Here is a 24,319-nt window from a genome sequence, read left to right as displayed (position 1 = left end):
ACACCAACACAGTGCAATAGTTTCAGTCTGTATGTAAATCCGTGATGGGTGAGATTGGGACACCAACACAGTGCAATAGTTTCAGTCTGTGTGTAAATCCATGATTGGTGAGATAGGGACACCAACACAGTGCAATAGTTTCAGTCTGTATGTAAATCCATGATGGGTGAGATAGGGACACCAACACAGTGCAATAGTTTCAGTCTGTATGTAAATCCATGATGGGTGAGATAGGGACACCAACACAGTGCAATAGTTTCAGTCTGTATGTAAATCCATGATGGGTGAGATAGGGACACCAACACAGTGCAATAGTTTCAGTCTGTATGTAAATCCATGATGGGTGAGATAGGGACACCAACACAGTGCAATAGTTTCAGTCTGTATGTAAATCCATGATGGGTGAGATAGGGACACCAACACAGTGCAATAGTTTCAGTCTGTATGTAAATCCATGATGGGTGAGATAGGGACACCAACACAGTGCAATAGTTTCAGTCTGTGTGTAAATCCATGATGGGTGAGATAGGGACACCAACACAGTGCAATAGTTTCAGTCTGTATGTAAATCCATGATGGGTGAGATAGGGACACCAACACAGTGCAATAGTTTCAGTCTGTAGTAAATCCATGATGGTGAGATAGGGACACCAACACAGTGCAATAGTTTCAGTCTGTGTAAATCCATGATGGGTGAGATAGGGACACCAACACAGTGCAATAGTTTCAGTCTGTATGTAAATCCATGATGGGTGAGATAGGGACACCAACACAGTGCAATAGTTTCAGTCTGTGTGTAAATCCATGATGGGTGAGATAGGGACACCAACACAGTGCAATAGTTTCAGTCTGTGTGTAAATCCATGATGGGTGAGATAGGGACACCAACACAGTGCAATAGTTTCAGTCTGTAGTAAATCCAAGATGGGTGAGATAGGGACACCAACACAGTGCAATAGTTTCAGTCTGTGTGTAAATCCATGATGGGTGAGATAGGGACACCAACACAGTGCAATAGTTTCAGTCTGTATGTATCAGTCTGTATGTAAATCCGTGATGGGGTGAGATAGGGACACCAACACAGTGCAATAGTTTCAGTCTGTGTGTAAATCCATGATGGGTGAGATAGGGACACCAACACAGTGCAATAGTTTCAGTCTGTATGTAAATCCATGATGGGTGAGATAGGGACACCAACACAGTGCAATAGTTTCAGTCTGTGTGTAAATCCATGATGGGTGCTTATAGGGATGGACTGCTTATTGGGTCCAATACGGTAAATCAAATGAAATCAATGGAGGGTATATATACTCTTGTCTGTCCTGTCATTTCTCTTTCTGTCCCTTTATGTCCCCATCCCATCCTGTCCTTTCCGATTCTGTACCTTTCCCATATTGCATAAGGTTGGGGGGGGGCCTTACAGACATTTCTATTTTCATTCATATTATTGAATGCTAATTAGTGAGAGCAAAAACCTGTTGATAAAAAGACATCTGTTGGATTGGGTTCCTGTAGGTTGAGGAGGGGTTATTTTTTATTTTTGTGAATAAAGGAGGTGTTATTGTTGTTCAGGATGTTGAAAAATATATCAAGTTATCAGCACATGCAAATCCGACAATTGTAGTCAGTCATTGGTTGATAGAAAATATGCCCCAGATTAGCTTAGTTGGCCTAGGGTAAGGCTGTTCAACAGATCCGGATTTTCCGTTTTCTTCTGGTAAGATGACAGTGAGACTAAAGACAGACTTCTTGCCAACAGCCTAAGTACAAAAGCTTTCTGTTTGGACCAGAAACATGACTCTCCTATGGAGGCCTGACCTAACAAAGAAGAATATATTAAGTTTCCCTTCAATAAAATGACAAATTTTACTCTCAGGGTAAATTATCAAAAAATATACTCAATAGAGAAACCTGACCAACCAGAAATTGGATAACTTGGATTGTGGGTTAATTATTCAAGCCAACCTAACTTTTGTCATCTTGAATGACTGACAGAAGCCAGAGGGACTGCTGTGGAACTTCTACAAGACTAGGGAGTAAACATTTGGTCTGTGACTGGGGAGTACTATTGAAATGTATATGTAGGGCAAAAAAAGTTGGTCCATTCAAGTAGAAGATATTTGGCTTAATTACATTATATTGATAGCCAGGTCATATAAGAATGTACCAGGTTTAGATGGTTTAGGAAAGCTGGAGTATCCAAAGAAAAATCACTGAAGACTGAAGAGCAGTTAGAACCTGGCAACTGCTCCACATGAGATTCGAAACTCACAACCCAGAGGTGGAGGACTCGTGGTAAAAATATCATGACCACTTGCACACTCGTCCACCCATATACCGGGGGTACAATGTAATTCTGAATGATTAGGATTAAGGTACAGAGATGTTTACTGAGATAAACTTTGGTGGTCTTCATTAAAACTGGATCCCATGTTATGTAATGCTAGATTACAACACATACCCTTTCAAGTATCACAGATGTTCATGCCTCAAATTAATTTGTATGCTACATATACATTATACATTAAATAAATCAAATAAAAAGGAAACTGACTAATATATAACCAACTCTAATGTCATGACAAATGTACCTTCATAAACCATACACAAATGGCGGGAGTGGGGGGGGGGGCTTATTAGTGAACATGGGCATTGTTCCAAAAGATAAAAAGGGGAGGTGGACTTATTACTGAGTAGGTCAATTCAAAGGTATAATTCTTAATCATTAAGGAGTTACTCTCATCATACCGAAGTTACAATTTCACTCATAACATATAGTGCTTAATTTAGGATGATAATTGTAAACACAGTATACCATTACTGCAGTAATCACCAATTCAAGCAATTCTTTCCTCCATAGCAGATGGTGATGATTATATGTTCTAATTCATGTACTAACATCTTTCACTCTTAAGTAATTGTAACAATTCATAAACACACGAGTTTGACCGGTCACTAATTGTATAGAGTAATTATAGTAGGTAAAGAAATCAAATTTCTCTATTTACTTAGCTGTGTAAACAAGATAAAAAGTGTACTGCCGTGATTAGGGAGGTGTAATACTGGTACAGGTGATTCTGGCTACTTATCTGATAACGCTGTGTTTATGAAAAGCAGTAGACAGGTGTATTACTTTAGATACACAGTCTATCTCAGCACTTGATTTACAGTTTCTCCAACATCCTCATGATAAAGCTGTCTTGAAAATGATAAATCATTTACTACTTTCAGGAAAGCAGTTTGATTGGTTAAATAAGAGCTAATGGGCACAACAAAATACAAGTCTGCAATATTTTATTGACCTTAATTGAGAATTATCAATGGTAATTTTAGAAGGTGAATTTGCTTTCTTATTTAACTTACACTTTGCCCTCAGTGGTGTGTTTTAATTTTCAACAGATCAGAAAATAATAAAGAGGATATAAAATTTTGATAATAGAAATCTGTACGCACTATATTGACTTAATGTATTCTGGAGTATTTGACTCAAAGGTAGAGTGCTCGACTCAGAGGTGAAGCATTCGACTCATAGATGGAGTGCTCGACTCAGAAGTGGAGTGCTCGACTTATAATTAGAGAATTAGATAATTAACTTGACTTGGAGGTGAAACACTCGACTCAGAGGTGAAGCACTCGAGCTCAGAGGTGCAGTGCTCAATTCAAAGGTGCAGTGTTTGACTCAGGTAAAGTGTTTGACTCAGAGATTGAGTGTTTGACTCAGAGGTGCAGCGCTCTACTCAAGAGGTGGAGTACTCAACTCTGAGGTAGACTGCTTGACTCAAAGATTGAGTACTTGACTCAGGTATAGTGCTTGATTCAGTGGAGTGCTTGAAACAGATGTGGAATGTTCGACTCAGAGTTAGAGTGATTGACTGTGACTGGACATGTTGAGTGTCTGACTTGAATTGGAGTGCTTGACTCAGAGATGGAGTGTTTGCCTCAGAAGTGGAGTGATTGACTCAGAGATGGAGTGTTTGCCTCAGAAGTGGAGTGTTTGACTCAAAGTGGCGCTTTCAACTCAAGACTCGAAAAATACACAACTTAGCCACTGCAGCTAACTATTTACACAGATTTGAACATTTATTTCAGGTGTTAATACTGTTAATTACAGTGTAGTCCAATAGTGAAATGGTGAAATTGTGTCAGTTGATTTAATGTATATAAATGTCAATATTTGTGAGTTAATTTTCAGACTGAAGCTTCCCCTAAACTCGATTGAAATCTGATAATGTACCTCAGCTCAGATAAAGGTATATGCATGGCTTCAATACTAGGATATTAAGGTATTTGTTTATTGATATAAAGCCCTACAGTGTGTAAAAGTTCATACAAATACGGCCATATCAGTCTTTGTGTACATAAGTTATGATATACTGATAGTCATGTGATCATTTCTCCACCGATAGTGTGGTAATTGATTCTCATTCACTGTATAACAATAGAGTTATAACAAGAGCTGTTGTTTATACAAAATTAGTATCAAACCACTTACCAATGTACAATATATGTGTAAAAAAGGGAAATAGGATTTTAAAAAAGTAATAAAACAAAACAAAAACACAAATATTTGATTTTATCACGAATAACAAGTAACATCCTGTATAAAAACAAATTTCTGAAACAATTAAATCATATTGACACCTACTATTACATATAACAACTGATCACTATCATCAAATACAGCTGTAAAAACAGTTTAAAAACCTGATGGCATGATGACACATATAAGTAAATTGTCAAAAAACTGGTGTTCAGACTGGCTTAATTTGCAACATTTTAGCAGGTTTTATTAGCAATGCCAATTTGTGGATAGAGTTCATTACTTGTCAAACCAATTAGGATAAAAGACTCATTGCAGTCGTTGCCTACTCAGTACATTCTACTCAAGGTTGATTTGACCTTGGAGAAAATGACACGACCTTGGATCATGATAAATGGTTTTAGATATGGTGGCAGTTTTTACCTCATCAACAGTCAGCTGCTGTGAGTTTGTCTGCTTCCAGCTTCTCTACTTATCCCATTGGTCTAGGAAATGGGGGTCAAAGGTCACAGGTGAAGGTCACATCCTGTCTCCATCTATCTCTTTCCCCTTGGTAACTATTACCTAACTGACACCATGCTTATTTCTGTATATAAACAAATGTATATTTAGGTGGTATCAGCTCTGTCATAAAACAGGCAGTTCTTTTGTTACAAATCTCTAGTGTTTACAATATTTTTACCAATATCTGTTTTCATTTCTTTGATAAAAACCTTGAATTGGCAGAATATAAAGATCATTTATTACAAGTTAAACTTGACATATATTTCTTTATAAAGTCGGCAGACATCTAAGTATGTGATATATTTTTATACATTTTCTATAACATGGTGTTGTCTTGTTGGCCGAGTTTCAATAGTTTGACAAAAGCTAAGTGTCTTGCTGGTATGTCCCAGTTTCATATATTTTGGTTTGGTTTGTTTAGTTTTACGTCCTATTAACAGTTTCATATAAGAGAGAAAATGTACTGATGGCTTTATGTACTGATTAATCAAAATTTTGTGCCCGGGTAATTTTCATCATTCTTCATATTAACCTTACATTAACAAAAAGAAGTTGAATGTTCTAAAATTCAATTTGAATTTAGGAGTAGTATTGTGGCTGTGGTGTAATGATACTTATTACATCATAGTTTAATGGATTTGTTTGGTTTAATATCCTAGTAACAGCCAGAATCATATAAAAATGTGCCTATTTAAGAAGGTTGAGGAAAGCAGAAGTACCCGGAAAAAGAACACCGACCTATTATGATCAGTACCTAGCAACTGCATCACATGGATTTTAAACTGCCACTCCAGTTGGAAGGCTAGAAATAATATGTCAGAACATATTAATCACTCGGCCAAGGCTAGAATTGGATAGGCTAAGTTGGAGTACATATTCAATGAATTGGATAGGCTAAGTTGGAGTACATATTCAATGAATTGGATAGGCTAAGTTGGAGTACATATTCAATGAATTGGATAGGCTAAGTTGCGGAATTGGATAGGCCATAACAATGAATTGGATAGGCTAAGTTGGAGTACATATTCAATGAATTGGATAGGCTAAGTTGGAGTACATATCAATGATTGGATAGGCTAAGTTGGCTGAGTGGTTAAGGTGTAGTATCTCATAACCTCTTGGTGTTACAAGTGTGAAATTAACCCATGTGCAATTTTCAGGTACTGAATGTAGGTTTTTTCTCTAAGTACTTTGGCTTTCCTCCACCACCAAAACCTCACACACCCTTATTGTCCCTATTTGTTGTTCAGTTATTAAAAAAAGCTTGTAAAATATAGCTGGAGAAGAAGTGGAATGGTAGTTCCTTGCTTTTCAGTTTAAGTTTTGATGTACATCCAAAACATATATTTTTTACTCGTCTCCGGATTTTAAGCATTACTCAAATGTGGAACTGTGCAACGTGCTATATATATATAAAAAATGTGTTTGGTGTCTGATCGTGATAAGAACTTATGAAGAGATTGGGTCTGTCCCAGTATCTGTATATCTGGTTATGTAATATACGGCCCCTCCACAGCCACCTGTGCACACCAATTATCTACTTAATTACTGTCTATGTAATATCAAACACAGCATGTATGTACTACTGCACAAGTCCTACACACACACTAAAGCAGGCAAATCACACAGCAAAGTGCTCATTGATCAAATACACATGCAAATTTGGCATGGAGCCGAGAGCTCAACAGATATGATTCCGATATGAAAACGGACCTTTACTGTAATAGACTGGTATGAATAAGATTGGTACCAAAATATATCCATTGGAAGGGTTTTTAGGAGTAATTATATTGCCATGTAATATGTGGTAATAAGTTAGTGGGGGATTAGATGTAATGGCTACGGTGGCCCGGTTGATGATGCTGATGATGAGGCATAATCAGTGCCATATTGACAGAGAATGAGAAACAGAGCGTTATTAAGTCTAGCCGCAGGATTCTCTTCCAGAGCCCCGGGATGTTTGGAAATTCAACAAAGTTTGGCCAAAATCATTTAGGCATGTGGTTAAAGACCTAAGTTATTTATTCTCCATATTTAATTGAAAAGTAAAACAGGATAAAAGATTTCTGTAATACCTCCGCCCCTATTTTCTACATAACATTGCCATACCAGGAACACTTGGAATAGTCTCACGAGCAAAATGTCTCCATCTTCGTCTCGGGTATCGGCCATATAATTCAGTAAATGTTGTTTGAGCACTTTGTTGGCATCTTATGAAGACGGAGAAAAACATTTCCTGAATTTCCGAGCTAATCTACAATCAGTTGATGATTCATATGTATCTTTTATTAATTAAAAGATGAGAGGCTACTTTAAAAAAAGATTCTGTTTGTGGTCCAAGGTTCTGATCTTGTGTTAGTCTGATCTACCTATCTTGTAAAAAGGCTTTCCTCATTACTAAAGCATTACTGAACTTGTGTATGGTAATCTGTGTAAAGTGTCTGTAGGATAGATATCATTTTTATGGGAACTTTTTCACTGAAGAACATTTGATCAAGGTAATAAAAAATGAAAAAAATAAAAAATAAAAATGGCAAAAGCAGACATGTCATATGAAATAAATATATACTCTACCATGTACTTGTTATTGTACTGGAAAGCAGTACACTGCAATATTGTAGCTGTACTCTACCCTTGTACACAGGAGCAGTACTCTACCCTTGTACATTGGATCAGTACTCTATCCTTGTGCACTGTAGCAGTACTCTACCCTTGTACACTGTAGCAGTACTCTACCCTTGTATATTGGAGCAGTACCCTACAGAGCAGTACTCTACCCTTGTACATTGGAGCAGACCTCTACCCTTGAACATTGAAGCAGTACTCTACCCTTGTACATTGGAGTAATACTCTACCCTTGTATATTGGAGCAGTTCACTACCCTTGTACTTTGGAGCAGACCTCTACCCTTGAACATTGAAGCAGTACTCTACCCTTGTACATTGGAGTAATACTCCACCCTTGTATATTGGAGCAGTTCACTACCCTTGTACATTGGAGCAGTACTCTACACTTGTACATTGGAGGAATACTCTACCCTTGTACATTGGAGCAGTATTCTACTGTCTATTCAATTGTACATCAGAGCTGACTTCTACCATTATACAAAGGAAATGTTGTAATTTTTAGACTCAATGTTCTACTATCAGACCTGATCATTTAAACAGGATTACAATTATATCATTATCACAATTCTCAGTAGAAGACATGATGCTAGAGCGCCCCAATAAAAAGTTTGTTGTTGGAATTACATCATTTTGGCTCAGTCCCAAATTGTATAGTCTTTCCCTGTCACAAAGGTTCAAGAAGGATATCGCTCTATCTATATTGATTGCAATCAACATTTTATTTTCTCCGGCAAGAAAAAAAAAGTGATGTTGATAGCATATTTCCTCATTGGATTTTGAAATTAAAACCAAAAAGAGCAGGAAATAATGTAATTCCTTGTGCGACACCTCTCGTTGGAAACCCCAGTGTAATGAGGATTCAGCAGGGATTATTATTGAATGCTCAGAACTGTCGAATGACATACCTCCCTGAACTGCAACAAGCAATTAGATATTGTTAGCTGATGTCTGTTTCATGAGTGCTGCATTAACCTCGAGCTAGAACACAAACCCTCGTTAATGACTGTTTACTGTCAACACGAGGGATAAGGATGGGTATACCTCCAGGTGTTCGCAGCATCCTAACTCCACACCTGGGTTATATGTACATCAGAAAACAAATAAATATTTGTCACCAGTCGCAATGTAAAATTCTATAAGCTAAATTTGTCTTATATCTTCTACTTTCCTTCTTAAAGTCTTGCAGTAAATATTTCTTTGGATAAAACAGGTTTGATTTGAATTTCTGCTATAAGATAATTGTAAATACCAAAAATTTATTTAATCCTAATTCAATTTTAAATGTATCAAATTAATTCAAATATATAGTGAAAGGTTTGGTTGGAACACCTAGCAAACCAGGGTCTATGAGAGTTATAGAGGTTTAAGTTAAGTTTTTATTAATATATATGGTAATTAAGTGTCAGTTATATGCATTTTAGAAAATTTTGACAAATTGTGTGTCAAACTATCAAAACTACTTGATCAAGATACAAAGCAAAATAAAAAAAAAACTTAACATATTATAAATGGATACGTTACATGTATATAAGAATAAAGATTTATATAAGATGGAGGCTAACTACAGACAATATTATAGAGTATTGTGTGTATCTATTACGGATTACCAGTAAATATAGCCTAACAGAATCATCTTTGTGAGCTTGCAGTATGATGAACTGGTAATTGAATATTTGAAAAACAAACATTTGCTCAGTCCCTAAAATAAATGTTTACATGTAGATTATATATACAAAATCTGCTATAGTTTGTTTACTATTGAAACCTCCCAGATATTCCTCCCTTACTTATTTAGCATATGTAATTGTCATGTTATGACTAAAATCCCTCTACAATTTTATGCGGCATTTAAAGTTTTATAAACATAATCCTATCATGGTAAATGTGTTTTTGTCACAGCATGTACATACATAGGTCACTGATAAAGGACAATACCCCATCCACAATGCTGAGTGTTTATGTAAATCCTCTCTCTTTGTAAGATGTACAGAGACAATGCCGTCTTGTTTCTGCGAGACAGCGCGACCAGTATTTCCTTTTCTGTAGACAAGTACCATGGTTACCATAATACTCAAATCTCAATACTCGACAAAAAATACTTAAATCTATTGTATGGTTTTGCTGTCGATTTTATTTTCTCCATTCAAATTGCATTACATGTCCTGTGTTGGGAACTCATGTTATGTTTTACATTATATTCAGTCATTTTGCTGCATATAAAAAAAGTAACTCAGAAAAGTTTAATAGAAGATATGATTTCATACAATTAAAAATTCAATTAAATTCAAATGATTCCCATTTTAAAGAAAAAATCATATTAAAATGTTTAAAGTTATTTCATATAAAAAAATATTGGAATCGAAAAGTCTAATTTCTGAATTCAGTTGTACTTTGGAAAAGTGTTTTCCTTCTTTTTAAGTACTAATAAGAAAAAACCATCAAGATGACCTTGATTGATGCAATAAGTAGCCCAGAACTCACCACCTGTGCCGATCAAATAGAAATAAAAGCCTAATTTCCTGTTAAGGATAAGCTACATAATTTTTACATAAATAGATCTATATCATGTTTATTTCATTCTTTCAGGTTCATAATGTCAACTTTGCCTTTGAGCTAATGCAAGATGGTGGACTTCCGAAGCCTAAAGCGCGACCGGAAGGTGAGGTTACTTAATGTAATTCAGCAAAGCAGCCCATTCATGTTTGTTTTACCTGATAACAACTACGTGTAATATCAAGATACAACTGATTGTTTCATATGAATTCTTTTATTTTTGTTAGAAAACAAAAACGATAAGAATTGTTCAGCTTTCGTTTAATGAGCTTTCTTGAGATTTTCAGATACCAGCAGCTTAAATGTTCAGATTTTTATAGTTTAGTCGTTTTAACCTCTTTCCCTTTCATTCCTTTGATCTTTACTACTAGAATTACTATTTATGTGAAGTTAAATTATTTATTCTGTTGAAACACTGTCAAGAATGCAAGATTACAGAATCCAAAAATCTCTTTTAATTGTTTTGTTTTATTTGTAATTTACACGTTACGTAACGTTTGTTCCATACAGATGTTGTCAATCAAGATCTGAAGTCAACTCTGCGTGTACTCTACAACATCTTCACCAAGTACAAAGGTCAAGCACCGTAACCTGTCAAGGTCACAAAATCAATGGTAGGTACAATAGTACAATAGTGTTAATTTAGTTTAAAACTGTGACATGAAAAGGTCAAATACTGTGCAGTATAAAGGTAAATACATATGTACTGTTACTTGTTTGTTTATTTAAATTCATATCCTTGTAACAGCCAGGGTCATGTATGGCCAGCGAAACATTAACATGGCAAGGTCAAATAACATGGCATGGCAAGGTCAAATTATGTGAAAAGACAAGGTCAGATGCATAACCATATATAGTCATATGTAAAAAAAACACAAACTCCAGGATAACAGTGTTGGAACCATTGCACATTGCACCAAGGTCAAACCAAGCCATCAAGGTCGCATGACTTAAATTGATCTATTCTATCCTATGACCTCTGTATGACCTTTGACTCCAGACTGACCTTTCTAATAATAATTTTTACCCTAGATTGATTGTAAATGGTCCATTATGGCATGTAACCTCTAAAAATCCTAGAATATATACTTGGTTTATAACCTTTAACCCCATCACAAAGTAAAAGGAAATTAAAAGTCCAAAATAACCACTGACCCTAACACCAGCAAAAGTCCAGAATAACCTCTGACCCCTCCAATCTTTGTTACTATCCTGGAGGTTAAGTGTATGACAAAAGATCACAGTGTACGCTGGGATCAGGTTAGCAAGTCCAAAACACTTGTTACAAACTCTGTTTTTAACCACAACAAACAAAGTATAGAGTGTTAGTAAACTGGATCTGAGTAAACCATCTGGCCCTCCAACCCTGTATCACTTTTCTGGGCCTAACATGAGAGTCCGCTGATTCTGTCTCTGTGATAACAAGGCATCATCTCTTAATCACAGAGCCTATATCTAACACTCCTTCCTCTGTAGCTGATGATTTACAGGAAAATCAGAGTGACCAGAAAAATTGTGCCCCAGATAGGGTCTGAAGGAAACCATAGTACTAGGGGAAAGAACCCAGGCTAGTTTGGCAGTTGACCCATTTACTTGGTTGATTGGGCTACCTAAAGCACTATAAGTGAAACACAATATTGAACCTCATAATAAAATTTGGCCACCCATGATTTTCAACGTGCCTATACACTAAGCTAAAATAGTAACAAAACCCCAGAAATATGCTAATTAAGTTGTATGGCAATGTTACATGGGACATGTTTCAAAAAATAATTTTAAAACGCTATAGATTCTAAAGAAACAATTGGATTCTATGTTGGAAATAAATATTAGTGAAAGTGTTCATGCCAAAAATTTGCTTCTTTCAAACATTAATTGTCTATTTTCCCAACGTGTTTCCTTGAATGTGTGCCAGAGTATCTAAATGTCCAGATCTCCAGTGATTCCTCCATCAGGTTTAGTGTTTTGTTCTAGTCATTCAGTGGGACAGAAAGAAGACACCTCTGTTGTCTGTCCATAGAAATCTCTGGCACATATACAGTTAAACCTGTCTATAAAGACCATCCAAGGGATAAAATGAAGAAGTCTTTGTTAACCAAGTGGTCTTTATATACAGGTAAAATTGTGTATGGGTCTCACTATTTGGGATCCTGATAGAATGGTCTCTTTAAGGGGGTTGTCTTTATGTAGAGGTGGTCACTAAGGCAGGTTTTTAATGCACTATTTACATTTGCTGTAGTAACATGACCACACATTAAGCTGCAGTATATGCTGTGATCTTGGCTCAAGTGCGTATCACACACTGTTGAACTCTCGCGATATTGTGTATTAATTAAGATCTTTATCCAATATGCATTGATTTGATGAAGTTTTGACACTTTTACAAGCTGCCAAAGCATGATGTTAACAGAATTAAAGTGTTTTATCATGAATTTGAATAATTATAGACCTTTATTTGAATGTGTAGGAGTAATCTAATGCTTTCAACATTGTAACTGACAGCTTTGATATATCATGGTGCTGATTTTTTAGCTTGAATTTCTGTGGCTTTTGATATAAAAATGTATAACTTTATTAATTCATTTATACCATACTTTAATTTAATCATGCTTGATGAATGATGGGATATATAGAAGTGCAAAAGAGGAGAAAAAGTTGATTAGCCATGACATCTACGTGGTCAGTCCGGTTAACCAATACCTTATGGTGTCCCAACATATTACCACAAGCTCTCCTCAAGGGTCCAAATTGGAAACCCATGTGGGGCAGTTGCCAGGTACTGGTCATAGGTCATTGGTTTTTCCCTGCTGACTCTGGCTTTCCTTCGCCTCCTAAATGTCCATAAATGATCCTGGCTGTTATAAAAAGGTAAAACAAACCCAAACCCATACAAAAATAGGACATGATGGAAGCATGATTTAAGCATGTTTAATATGGTGATCTGTTACTATTTTAATGTAAAGCTTTTGTAAAGTAATGAATAAGGCCCTGAAGCCTCCTTAGGTCGTTATTAAGGTCAGGTTCAGGTCATGTTGACATCAGCTAACCAATACACTTAATGTCAACAGTCTGTATGAGTCACGTTTGTCATTGGTCTTAGAGAAGATTTAAATGTGGAAAAACCACAGTACAAACAGACCCGGCTACAGGTGTTCGAGTGAGGATTTTCTTATACATTACCTTGAACAATTAAATGAAAACAGACTGGCTGTTTCTTCGTTACCTACTTCAACACCTAGATCTTTAATCACAAACGAGGTTAAATATGTATAACTCACGGTTCACATTTTGATAAGTCTATCTGACAAATTGATGTTTCATTTTGATCACCTGTGAAAACAGTTTGGTCGTCAACTTGTGACAGGTTGTCTGTTGGTCTTCCTTACCTGCAATCTTGCCAACTGCGGTAAATTGAGCCTTGTAAAATGGGACTTGTACCATACATCCATCAAAGTCTATCATCTATTCATTACCTTGAACAATTAAATGAAAACAGACTGGCTGTTTCTTCGTTACCTACTTCAACACCTAGATCTTTAATCACAAACGAGGTTAAATATGTATAACTCACGGTTCACATTTTGATAAGTCTATCTGACAAATTGATGTTTCATTTTGATCACCTGTGAAAACAGTTTGGTCGTCAACTTGTGACAGGTTGTCTGTTGGTCTTCCTTACCTGCAATCTTGCCAACTGCGGTAAATTGAGCCTTGTAAAATGGGACTTGTACCACTTAATTAACCCCGGTTTATACCAAGTGATTTTTGGTCCTAACCATTTTACCTTGAAATTAATTCTATAAGTTAAGTCAGGTTAATTAAAATTTTAAGGGTTTAGTTGTACATTTTCTGGCTCTTATTACTGAGAGCTAGTGATAATTAAAAGTACCAGTTAAAAGATTGTGATAACTTCTGACAAGAGAATCAAAATATGAGCAATTCGTTCTAATATGACCTTTATAGGTATCAAAGATAAAAAAGCTTAATCAAATATTGATACCCAGCACATGTGTGCAGTATTCATTCATAAAGCCAGCAGGATTGATGACATAGTGTTACTATATATAGCAGGATCGGTTTTTCCGTGAAGGTATCCGGGAGTACTATCGTGATTGTGTTATGTTAATAGACCGCGACATGACTGCTGATCTGTATCAGACCAAACTTGGTGCGAACGTCTGTGTAGTGTGGGTGTATGTATATCATGGGTTTTTACCAGAATTATTAAAACAATACATATACTGTACACGTGTATGAACAATTATTTTTTGAGTTTGTTGGTGCAAAACTATCATTTGAATGGCAAGCTGTCAGCAAAAAGACATCAAAATTCAAGAAGAAATCTTTTAAGAAAACCATCACTGTGAAAACTAATATTAACATACCGTATTCATCCCAATAATTGCCCAGGGTGCTTAAAAATGAAAAAATAAAGGGTCAGGTATAAAAGCATTTGGATTAGCCTTTTTATAAAACTAAAGCACAAAGTAAGCCAAAAATCAATTTTCAAAAGAAATCAAATAAAGAAACCATTGCTTTTTATATTTTCAGTCTGCAAGGTCAGTGAAAATGAGGCCTCAAAATAGTTGTGGGACGCATATAGGGATTGAGGCGCTTGTTTGGACGAATACTGTAACGAGTTCTTTTTGTCTTCTATAAATGAAGCTTTTGATAAATAAACAATATTTTTCAAAATTAATCTTAACTTTCATTTAATTAACTTAGGTAGCTGGTTTTACTGAAGGAAATTTATTTAATATGGATCATGGTGAATGGACAAGTGATTTTAATTGTTCATAAATTTTAACTTTAACAGAAATTATATTTGTCAGACAACCTTGAGCAATTAAGGATAAAGTCGACTTGTCACATTTACATCACAATGTATAACTGTGAGACAGCAATTGCCTTAGTCTTGTCCGGATGTTATTGTAATTTGAACAGCTAGAAAAGGTATAATTAGCCTGTTTAGTATTCAAATTTAACTGATATTTAGTGACCCAAACCTAACCACAGACAATTACATAATAGTAGAGATATTAGAGAAGCATTATTTTATATAATTGTCTCATTGGTTTTTTTTATCCCCATTGAACAATTAATTTTGGTAGTGTACGTTAACTGACTTTCCACGACATTACCACTAATGATCTCATGAACATCTTTTTGTTTCCGATAAAGGGAATAAAGAACAAGGGTTAAAATTGGGTTTATTATTAACAGCCAGCGTCATTAAAGGACACACCAGGTTTAGGAGGTACTGTAGAGAAAAGCCAGAGTATCAGGCGAAAAACCACCCATCTACCTGCCCTACATAGCTTTTGAACGTGCAACCAAGAGATGTAAGGCTATAGTTGTAATATGTCAGAACACCTTAACTACTTGGTCACTGCGGCCCCCAAACAGATTAGAACCAACATAAAAAACAGATTCTTTTGAGTCTTTTCTTTTCTATTTCCAGTGCAACCAGCTCCAAGAACAACACCTCACTGCCAGGGAAATCTGTGTCAGTCGTAGCAGCAGGACCCAGACACAGGACTCTATTATATACCTAACCTATTTATCTTGTACTCTACAAACATATTTACTGTGTACTTCAGACACAATGTTTGTAACAGAGATGTTAACTGAATCATTTTCATGGAAAGGAATTTTTTGGTTCATTACACATTTTCAAAGTTATAACCATGTGTATGTGTTTTAAAAGAGAAAAAAATCTGCAGAAATTTCAATAAAAGAAGCATTAGTTTTAAAACATAATTACTGTAATTGGTCAAACAAGCCCCAGTGTGCTCAAAAATTGAAGAAAAAAGGTGGGCTTAAAACATACCTTAAAATTCTGCAAAATGAAATACAATATTTTCAAAATATGAAAAGGAAGAAGGGGCAATTCCAAGTTTTGAATACAGTTATTTATAATTAATCAACATTATGTTTGTACTAAACTATGATGGTTGTATTTCATTCACAGACACTGAAGTTTATTTGAACAATAATGATATAGTTTGGCATGTGATATAAATGTATACAGTACATGTACCACCATTATTTGTTTTTATCTGTACATGTATTTCAATTAATAGAATATTATAGATGTGGGTCTCTTCACAGAATATTTGATTCATGAATTCACAAGAAATTTTGTGCCTGTATCATTTTCATTTAAAGCCTAGTTCACTATGCATTAGAAAAATTTCAATTTTCTAATGAAAAATAACAGAACCTATTAAATGTAAATTAATGGTAAATGTCAATTGTGTGTCTTGTGTGTGGCCATGGTAGGTCTAGACTGTGTGTGAGGGAGAGGGGGACAGAAAAGGTAGGGGAGGGGGACTGACAGGGAGAGGGGGTTGGACCGGTACCAGCACCCTATATATCTGTTGATCTGTATAACAAGCCTCACATCTGAGTCGTGTATTTATAGCCTGCTTATTTCCTTGTCCATTATGTGTATGCTAACAAACTGGTCTAAATCATTGAAAATGTTACTGTGTTTGTTTATTATTAGAAATATCATGGAAGCTTGGCTATTTTCAATAATTACAGTATCTGCCATTTCAACCAATTCTAGACTAAGCTTACACTATTATGAAACTATTATGGATTCAAATATTTTGATCTCTTCAGTTCATATATCACTGAGTTCAATCATTTTAGGAAAAAAAAGTCAAACGCGAATTGGTCATTTATATACCTATCGGTATATTGGTATCTCTGATTTTTGGTCTGTGTAACTGACAACGTTTTGATATTGTCATAAAACAGAGGTTCTTTGCACTACTTGTCTAGTCCATGTTTTTTATGTACGTAAAACATGTACAGCTAACGGAGAACATCTGTGTCCTAGTTCTGTGGGGGATAATCCGGAACTCTTCTGATAAAGTTCTGATCAGGATTCTGAATCTACTCTGTACCTGTACAGTGTACTTGGCTGTACCATCTACTCTGTAATTAGCGTAGTAAATTTGTAAACTCTTTCAAAATATTCTTGTCAAAATCATGAAATATGCTGATCATAATTTTATCATCAGATGAAACATTTATTGGCAGCATAGATTGTTTACAAAACTGCTGTTTGAAATGGATGAAAACACACTGTATCATATTTGATGTGGATGAGTCTTTTGCTGTGATTTGATATTGAAGGATTTATGTGTAATATGGATGATTTAACAAACAAAAACATTTTAGTGAAGAACTATAATAATATGTGATTATTTGCTGTTGAATTCTGTAAAATAACACTGGTTGTCATATTTTCAAAAAAATAAACATATTCAGAATTCAATATTTTTTCTTTATTGATGTTTTTAAGCAATAACTCATGTAACTTTCATATTCCTCATGTTTTTACTTTGAAACCAAAGAACATTCTGGCTTTGCCAAATGCTTAAGATAAGCCAGGGTAGCTTTTTGTAGAGGAGTTTATTGGACATCATGACTGTGTATATTATCATGGTAGATATTGTATGTATATTTATTTATCGTCAGTGTATCCTCAACTTCTCTGTAGGAATGTTTTTAGTGTCGTCAACAATTTAAGATCTTTATTTAGCAATATAAGTATGTTCGCGAGTGAGTTATGATCTGATGTTTTCTTCACCTTGTTTAAGAAAGAAAATTCTATTACTCATTTTTTTTTTAGTTAGTTTTAATGAAATAACACATCAAGAATGACGAATGCCTTAATATTACATCAATATTGTGTTGATATTGCATATTATGCTAAAATCTGCAGCTTTTCACTAATTCTTGAACTTCTACGTCACAACCATTTTGTACCAATCACCTAACACTTCTAGTGCCTTTCATTAGTATCTATTGTTGCATTCTGAACCTGTGTATTAGCTATTTTCTTTGACTAACTGTTGTAAGGGTCTTGGTAAAAACGAAAGCTTGCCAGTATTTTTAACTTATTTATGTTCTATTTAAAAAAAAAAAAAAAATTGCAACTGGTCCAAAGATCATGAAACAATCTCATTCTAAAATAGCCTTCAGTTCATACGCAACCAATCACAGATGATGTTATAAAAAGTTACGTCATTATTTATTGGCTTAGCAAAAATAGTTACATCATTGTTGATTGGCTAAGCAAATGTTCAGGTCTAAGATGATTTCATGACCTGGATCCTGGTCCTTTAAATACCTAGTTGATTAGTTAAGTAAGTTATGACACATTATGTCGTTATTTTAATACACACAAAAAAATAAAAAACAATGTTTAAAATTTCTTTTCAAATATGATATCTTTTGTTGTCTTCCACATGATTTTCATGATATTTGAATGTAAACCAATATTGTAGGTTAGTATGCCTTTGTATGTACACAAAATATCAATTCATACATCTTTGGAGACAAATTCAAAAGTTTGAAAAATCAGCTGTAACGGGTAATTCCAAATCCATTTTATATCATATGTTTAATGTCTAACATATTGTTTAGTAAGTTTATAGTTGATGCCAGTTATCTACTATAAACTGTTGTATTACGAAGTATATTACATATTCTTCTGGTGCTATATGTATATTATTGGTATATGATCATGTATGTAGATTGCTTGTAAGATCTTTATTTAATAACGTGTGCATGATAATAAAACTTTTTAAGAAATATTTGTGTTATTTGTTTATAAAAGCCAACGCAAAATGAAACATCAAACAATTTTGGGATGGTAACTGACTTATTTCATTTTATAAGGTTGACTCTTTCATTGTTACATGATATCTAAATGTAAAAGGAGATTTTAATGAATATGCAACAATATCCCAACTTTCTTCTAATGAATATGTAATGTCATCTTATCCAAACTTTTAATGAATATGCAATGAGATCCCAACACACTTTTTGTAATTACACAAAAAAAAAATCCAATAAACTTCTTTGGACATGCAATGACTAGTTTACAAAAAGTTTCCAGCTCTCTTATATTTAATCCATTAACTCCAGTTCATATCTAATGAATATGGCAAATAGTTCCACATTCTGTTCTCGTGAATATACTGTGCAATATAAACTTACTTCTAATGAATATGCAATGAACTTTTAATACACTGAATATTCATTTGAGATCAGAGCACACTGCTAATCAATATGCAATGGGATTACAGTATATATTGTTTAAGATTCAAACCTACCATATCGATTTATCATCATACTTCTACTGAGTTAACAATTAGTTTCTGATGAATATGCAAAGAGTTCCAAGTTCATTCTTATTTACATATTTGTTGTAAGATTTCTATATGCAGCTACAGGAATGAAGCTTCAGTAGTTACAAAACACAATGGGATCATGAGCACATTAATGAATATGCAATGAAGTCCCAGTACCCCTGCAATAAATAAACAAGATTCAGTCAGATGTCTATGTATATTAAGAGTCCAAAACACTTTTTCATGAATATGAAAGAAGTAACCAGTTCACTATTGGTGATTAAACAACAAGTTATATTTATAATATCCAAATACTTCCCAACTCACTTTTTAAGTTTCTTGTATACTTCTGATGAATACCAAAAAGTTTCCAGTATTGGTCTAAGAACACAGAATACTTCCCATCATGCTTCTTAAGATGCAATGTTCAAAATGGTGCAAGGATGTAGATGGTGAGTTCTGGGATAAGGCACCGGCCACAAGATTGTCTTCCTTTGTCATTTTGATTCTGAGATTAACACACATTTTATGAATATATTTGTTAGTCCTTTACCACCGGTAGTGAAAAAGTCTTAACATTCATTTCATGCAGTTTACAAATTATGTCTAATACCTTTATATTTATGAAGATTTCCGACTTTATTTCAGCAGTATAGGGTTGATGTTTCATTACTACATTTTCATGTTTTCCTCCAATATTGTTTCATTTTTAGACATTAAGATCTTTTATTCTTCCATGAAGAATTTCCAAAAAATTCGAATTTCTTTTAAACTTGCCGACGAAACAATGGAAGTGTTTTTTTATGTTCTTGGCGGGAGTGTATCTGGTTTTGAAAATAAACATGTTTTAGTTGGCTGCCTTATGTGAACATCCATCATAGCTAGATTTAAGGGACAGGACCCCTAAACTAAAGCCATATGGAAATGAGTTATTGTGGTTGAGGTGAAAGCTCCTAACTTGGACCACCCACCCAATTTCGCCCCTCAAGAGAATGGACTTTATATGTTAAATCTACACCTTTTATCATATTGATAACAAAAATTTAAATTGTGTACATATCACAAAAAGAAACATGCATTTTTTCGGGAAAGAACAACAATGTGTAATTATAGACACCTATTTGCCAAATATACAGTCATAAGATAAAACATATATTCTTCTGTGAGATTGTCTCTCACTTCCGGGTTTAAGTTGATAAATACATCATACTCTTCACAGGGTTCCAAGAAGTAAACTACATACACATGTATTATGACCTATCCTAAGATATATGTATCTATGAATATTTTTTCGGAAAATGATGGGGGTCTAGGTAAAAATTTGAAAGCCTAGTCCCTTTTGTTCTTTTCACAATTTGTATCACTTGCCACTAACTATTTAAAGAAGGCCTTAAAACTGAAGATAAAGAAATCATTTCGTGTGTGTTTGAATTTAGCAAGTTTTATTGGTATTTTACAAATACATGCACTAATATAAACTTTGACTAAAGGGAAAAAACATGAGCGACACAAAATCATAGAATTATATTTTTCCAAGATTGAGACACAATATCCTTTTGTGATATTTCTTATTATGTTCTTAATTTAATAACGATGATAACAGAACTGACTAACGAGTCTTACAGAATCCGTCTATCGAGCAACGTCACGTATACCAATCCATTAGGCTCCCAAGTCTCTCTCCAGTCCCGCGGGTATTGCAATATATGTAACTTGTTTGACAATATACGGATCATATTACGGTTCTGACGAGCTCAACTATGCGAGCATTCGGAACTTAATTAAAATGTACGAAATGTGATCGTTTCGGAATGCTAGTCAATTTCCCCTGCACCAATTGCACACGGAGGCTTCTGAAGTTTCGACAACATTGCATTCCATACGTTGGTAAAATCTACCGGAGAATGTCGAAAAGTCGTTGCGTCGTACAATGCATTAGCACGAAGCGCCCTTATTAAGATTAATTCGCTACATTATTTTCAGAGACGAACCCGAAAAATTTAAAATTTCACGGACAATGAAATTAGGCTTGATAATGGAAGCCATCAGTGCCGTCGTAAAAGTCCGTCAGAGAGAATGGCATGTACGTTAGGAGTCCCGGGGGAGGGGGAGAGTATGTAAGTGTGGTTCTTCATCCGTCATGGTCAGCATCACAAATCGGCCATGACCCTACTCGTCCAAATTCCAATGCTGCTCTTAATTCGCCAGAGAGATTGGAAGCGTGTCCGTAGGTCTCTTGAGGGAATGGGAGTTGCGGTGCCACTTAATTAGAACTGACTATGCTTTGTAGGATAAACTTTAAGCAAAAAATTATATAACATCTACTTCGAGAAAAAATTTTCCTATTGTTTACAAAAAGCATTGACCATCATCATCGGCTCTATTGTCATCATCGTTGACGTCGTCATCATCATCATTTTGATCACCATTATTATCTTCATTCCAATGGGGCCAATATCTATATTTTCCCACGGCACTTGCCGCGTTGGAAACTGGTACTATATTCTATTCGGAGTTCCTCAAACTTCACATATACCAACCAATATTCACAAAGTTTACACAATATCACAATTTTACCAACAAGTACTTTGGTGCCCATTTATATTGTTCTAAAGATCGTTTCATTAGATTCCGATTTTTTTTTTCGACGAGAAGAAGATTAATGAATATCAACTCGAATATTTCACGTATGTTAGCAAACGTTTTATAAACCAAAATAAAGCATAATTGATTTGATATTTTTAAAGAAACTGATTTTTTTTTTTTTTTTTTTTAGGAAAAGATCTCATAGGAGGGGAAGGGGTTGGTTTGGCAAGCGTTGTTTTGAGAACTTTTCTTCTCGACGAAGAAGACAGTTATAAGACAATCAACAATTTCGATTTGTGTATTGGTTGAAAGACAATTTAGATATGATGTTACTGTGTAAAAAAACCTGTAAATACTTGTACACTGTACTATAATGCATATGCTTTATTAGACAGTGCATCACAATGTATGTAACTGTTTGAACGTCAACGAAGTAGTTTCGATAGGAAAACCTCACATAGTATAATTGATGCATTGTTTTAATAATTAGATAAAGTCTCTAAAACACAAGTGACGACTGTGACGAAGGAATAGAATTTTAGTAAGTGACTCGTGGCCTTTACGGGCGAAAGTATGATTAAAAAGTCGAACCAATGTGTCGTATACGTGTACAAGTTATGAAATTGTATTATTGTTAGTGTTTAACTTTTAGTCTGCTTTATTGTGTTGTAAGTATTTACCTATTGGTCACAACTCACAAAATATACTGTCAATAAAAGTGAACGAAAAGGTTGCTGCACTTTGGAACAATGTGTCACACATTATATGTGTATCGACTTGTAAATACATTAATGTATTATGTATTTCTCTTTTGTTGTTATAATATAAAAATAATGCAATATGTATGTTTTGAGACGCAATTGTCAATATGTATTGTTCGCCATTTTCAGAACTTATAGCCATACATTGTTCGGTTAAATGTACACGGATTTAAATGTAATCATGAAATTCGACACCTGATCTCGTGTTCCGGGTTAGATTAACATCTCACGTCTTCATAATCAGATCGTTAGTAATATTAATACGCTCAAGGATTTAACATGCAAATCAGCAATCGAAAAAGCTTGCTGTCACATTAAAATACAATACGACCCAATCATTCACAAGTTACCAGGTGTAAAAAGGTCTATAAAAACGTATTCGCGCTAAGCCATATATACAATGTACACCCAAAATCTTTTTGTAGTATATACTTCCCTGTCCAGTATGGAGCTTCCTTATCCATTTATTTATAATTAAGGCTATATAAACACTTTAATAAGACCGGGTTGTTTTTTACGGCCCGGGGGTGTGTCATTACCTCTGTTTTGTCCTCCTACTATCAATATTGATCTGCCTCTTGTCAATCAAATGTTTCGCCGTTGATCAGGCGGTAGTGTTTGAAGTGACGTTTTGTCGAGTCTCACCTGTTCCGTACGGTTAACTTTGTAACTGACCCTCAATTACCAGACAATTTCTATAGGAGGTATTGTAAAACAAGTTTTTTGTATAGAAGGTGTACCGTAGTATGGACGTCTCATGCACACAATCTTTTAATGCCGGAGACGTATTGCTTTGTGGTATATAAACATGTGTCTGTTTGTTTTAAGTACAATACAATTTACTCTAAGCATTTCTTTGCGAAAATAGACACAAATTTATGTTACTGTGAACGTAAAAACAAGTATAAACTAAAATTCAGATTTTTTTTAAAATTCTAAATTCAGAATTTTATACATAATTCAATCTTAAAAAAATATTACATGACCAGTTCCTTTGATTATAATTAAATAACTAGTGACATTCTTCATAATTTATTTCTAGAAATATGTTTATGATGATTTTATTATGATTCTCAAATATTTAGGCAATGTTTAAATATTTAAAAAAAAATATGTTGTCATTGAAGAAGTAAAACATTGTAATTTATGCATTTATAGATAGTTTTATGCTAAAAATAATGGGTCAAATTGTATTGTTTTATTCTGAAAATGACATTGTCTAGCTAACCTTGTGCAAGAAGATCGCTTCAATAAATAAAATGTTGAAATAAAGAGAAAAAAGAAGAAAGGAAATGGTAATCCCGCCCCTCTCCCTAATGGCTTGTTTCCTATTTTTATTGCATCCCCGAGTAGAATAAGTGTTTAGGGGTTCATTGTGTGTTACAACAATAACACGATCATGTGACATATCACCAAATCGAACAGTAAGGCTAATCTCTGTCAGTCCGTGTGACCTTGTCATGGGATCTGTCATGGCATTTTTGACAAGAGTGACAGGTACATGTAAAAGAAAGAGAAAAGAAGGACCATAATTTGTCGGGACATAATGTCGAAATTAATAATTACAACCAAATAATAAAAATGATAATTCATTGT

At 34.6% G+C, this 24,319-nt stretch overlaps 1 protein-coding gene across 1 annotated transcript in view; it reads left to right on the top strand.

Annotated features, from left to right (window-relative positions):
• The window catches only part of LOC138324777 (beta-parvin-like), a 73,889-nt gene extending 55,055 nt beyond the window's left edge, over positions 1–18,834 (top strand). The window contains exons 12-14 of the mRNA XM_069269919.1: positions 10,258–10,330; positions 10,735–10,838; positions 15,686–18,834. Of these exons, the coding sequence (XP_069126020.1) occupies positions 10,258–10,330; positions 10,735–10,814 (153 nt within the window). The 3' untranslated portion in view covers positions 10,815–10,838; positions 15,686–18,834. The remainder of the gene's footprint in view (positions 1–10,257; positions 10,331–10,734; positions 10,839–15,685) is intronic.
• Positions 18,835–24,319: the final 5,485 nt, after the last annotated feature.

The sequence above is a fragment of the Argopecten irradians genome, chromosome 1, assembly GCF_041381155.1.
Source record: "Argopecten irradians isolate NY chromosome 1, Ai_NY, whole genome shotgun sequence".
Lineage (NCBI taxonomy): Eukaryota > Metazoa > Mollusca > Bivalvia > Pectinida > Pectinidae > Argopecten > Argopecten irradians.
The sequence above is the reverse complement of the archived record's forward strand: the minus strand, read 5'-3'. Positions and strand labels throughout refer to the sequence as shown.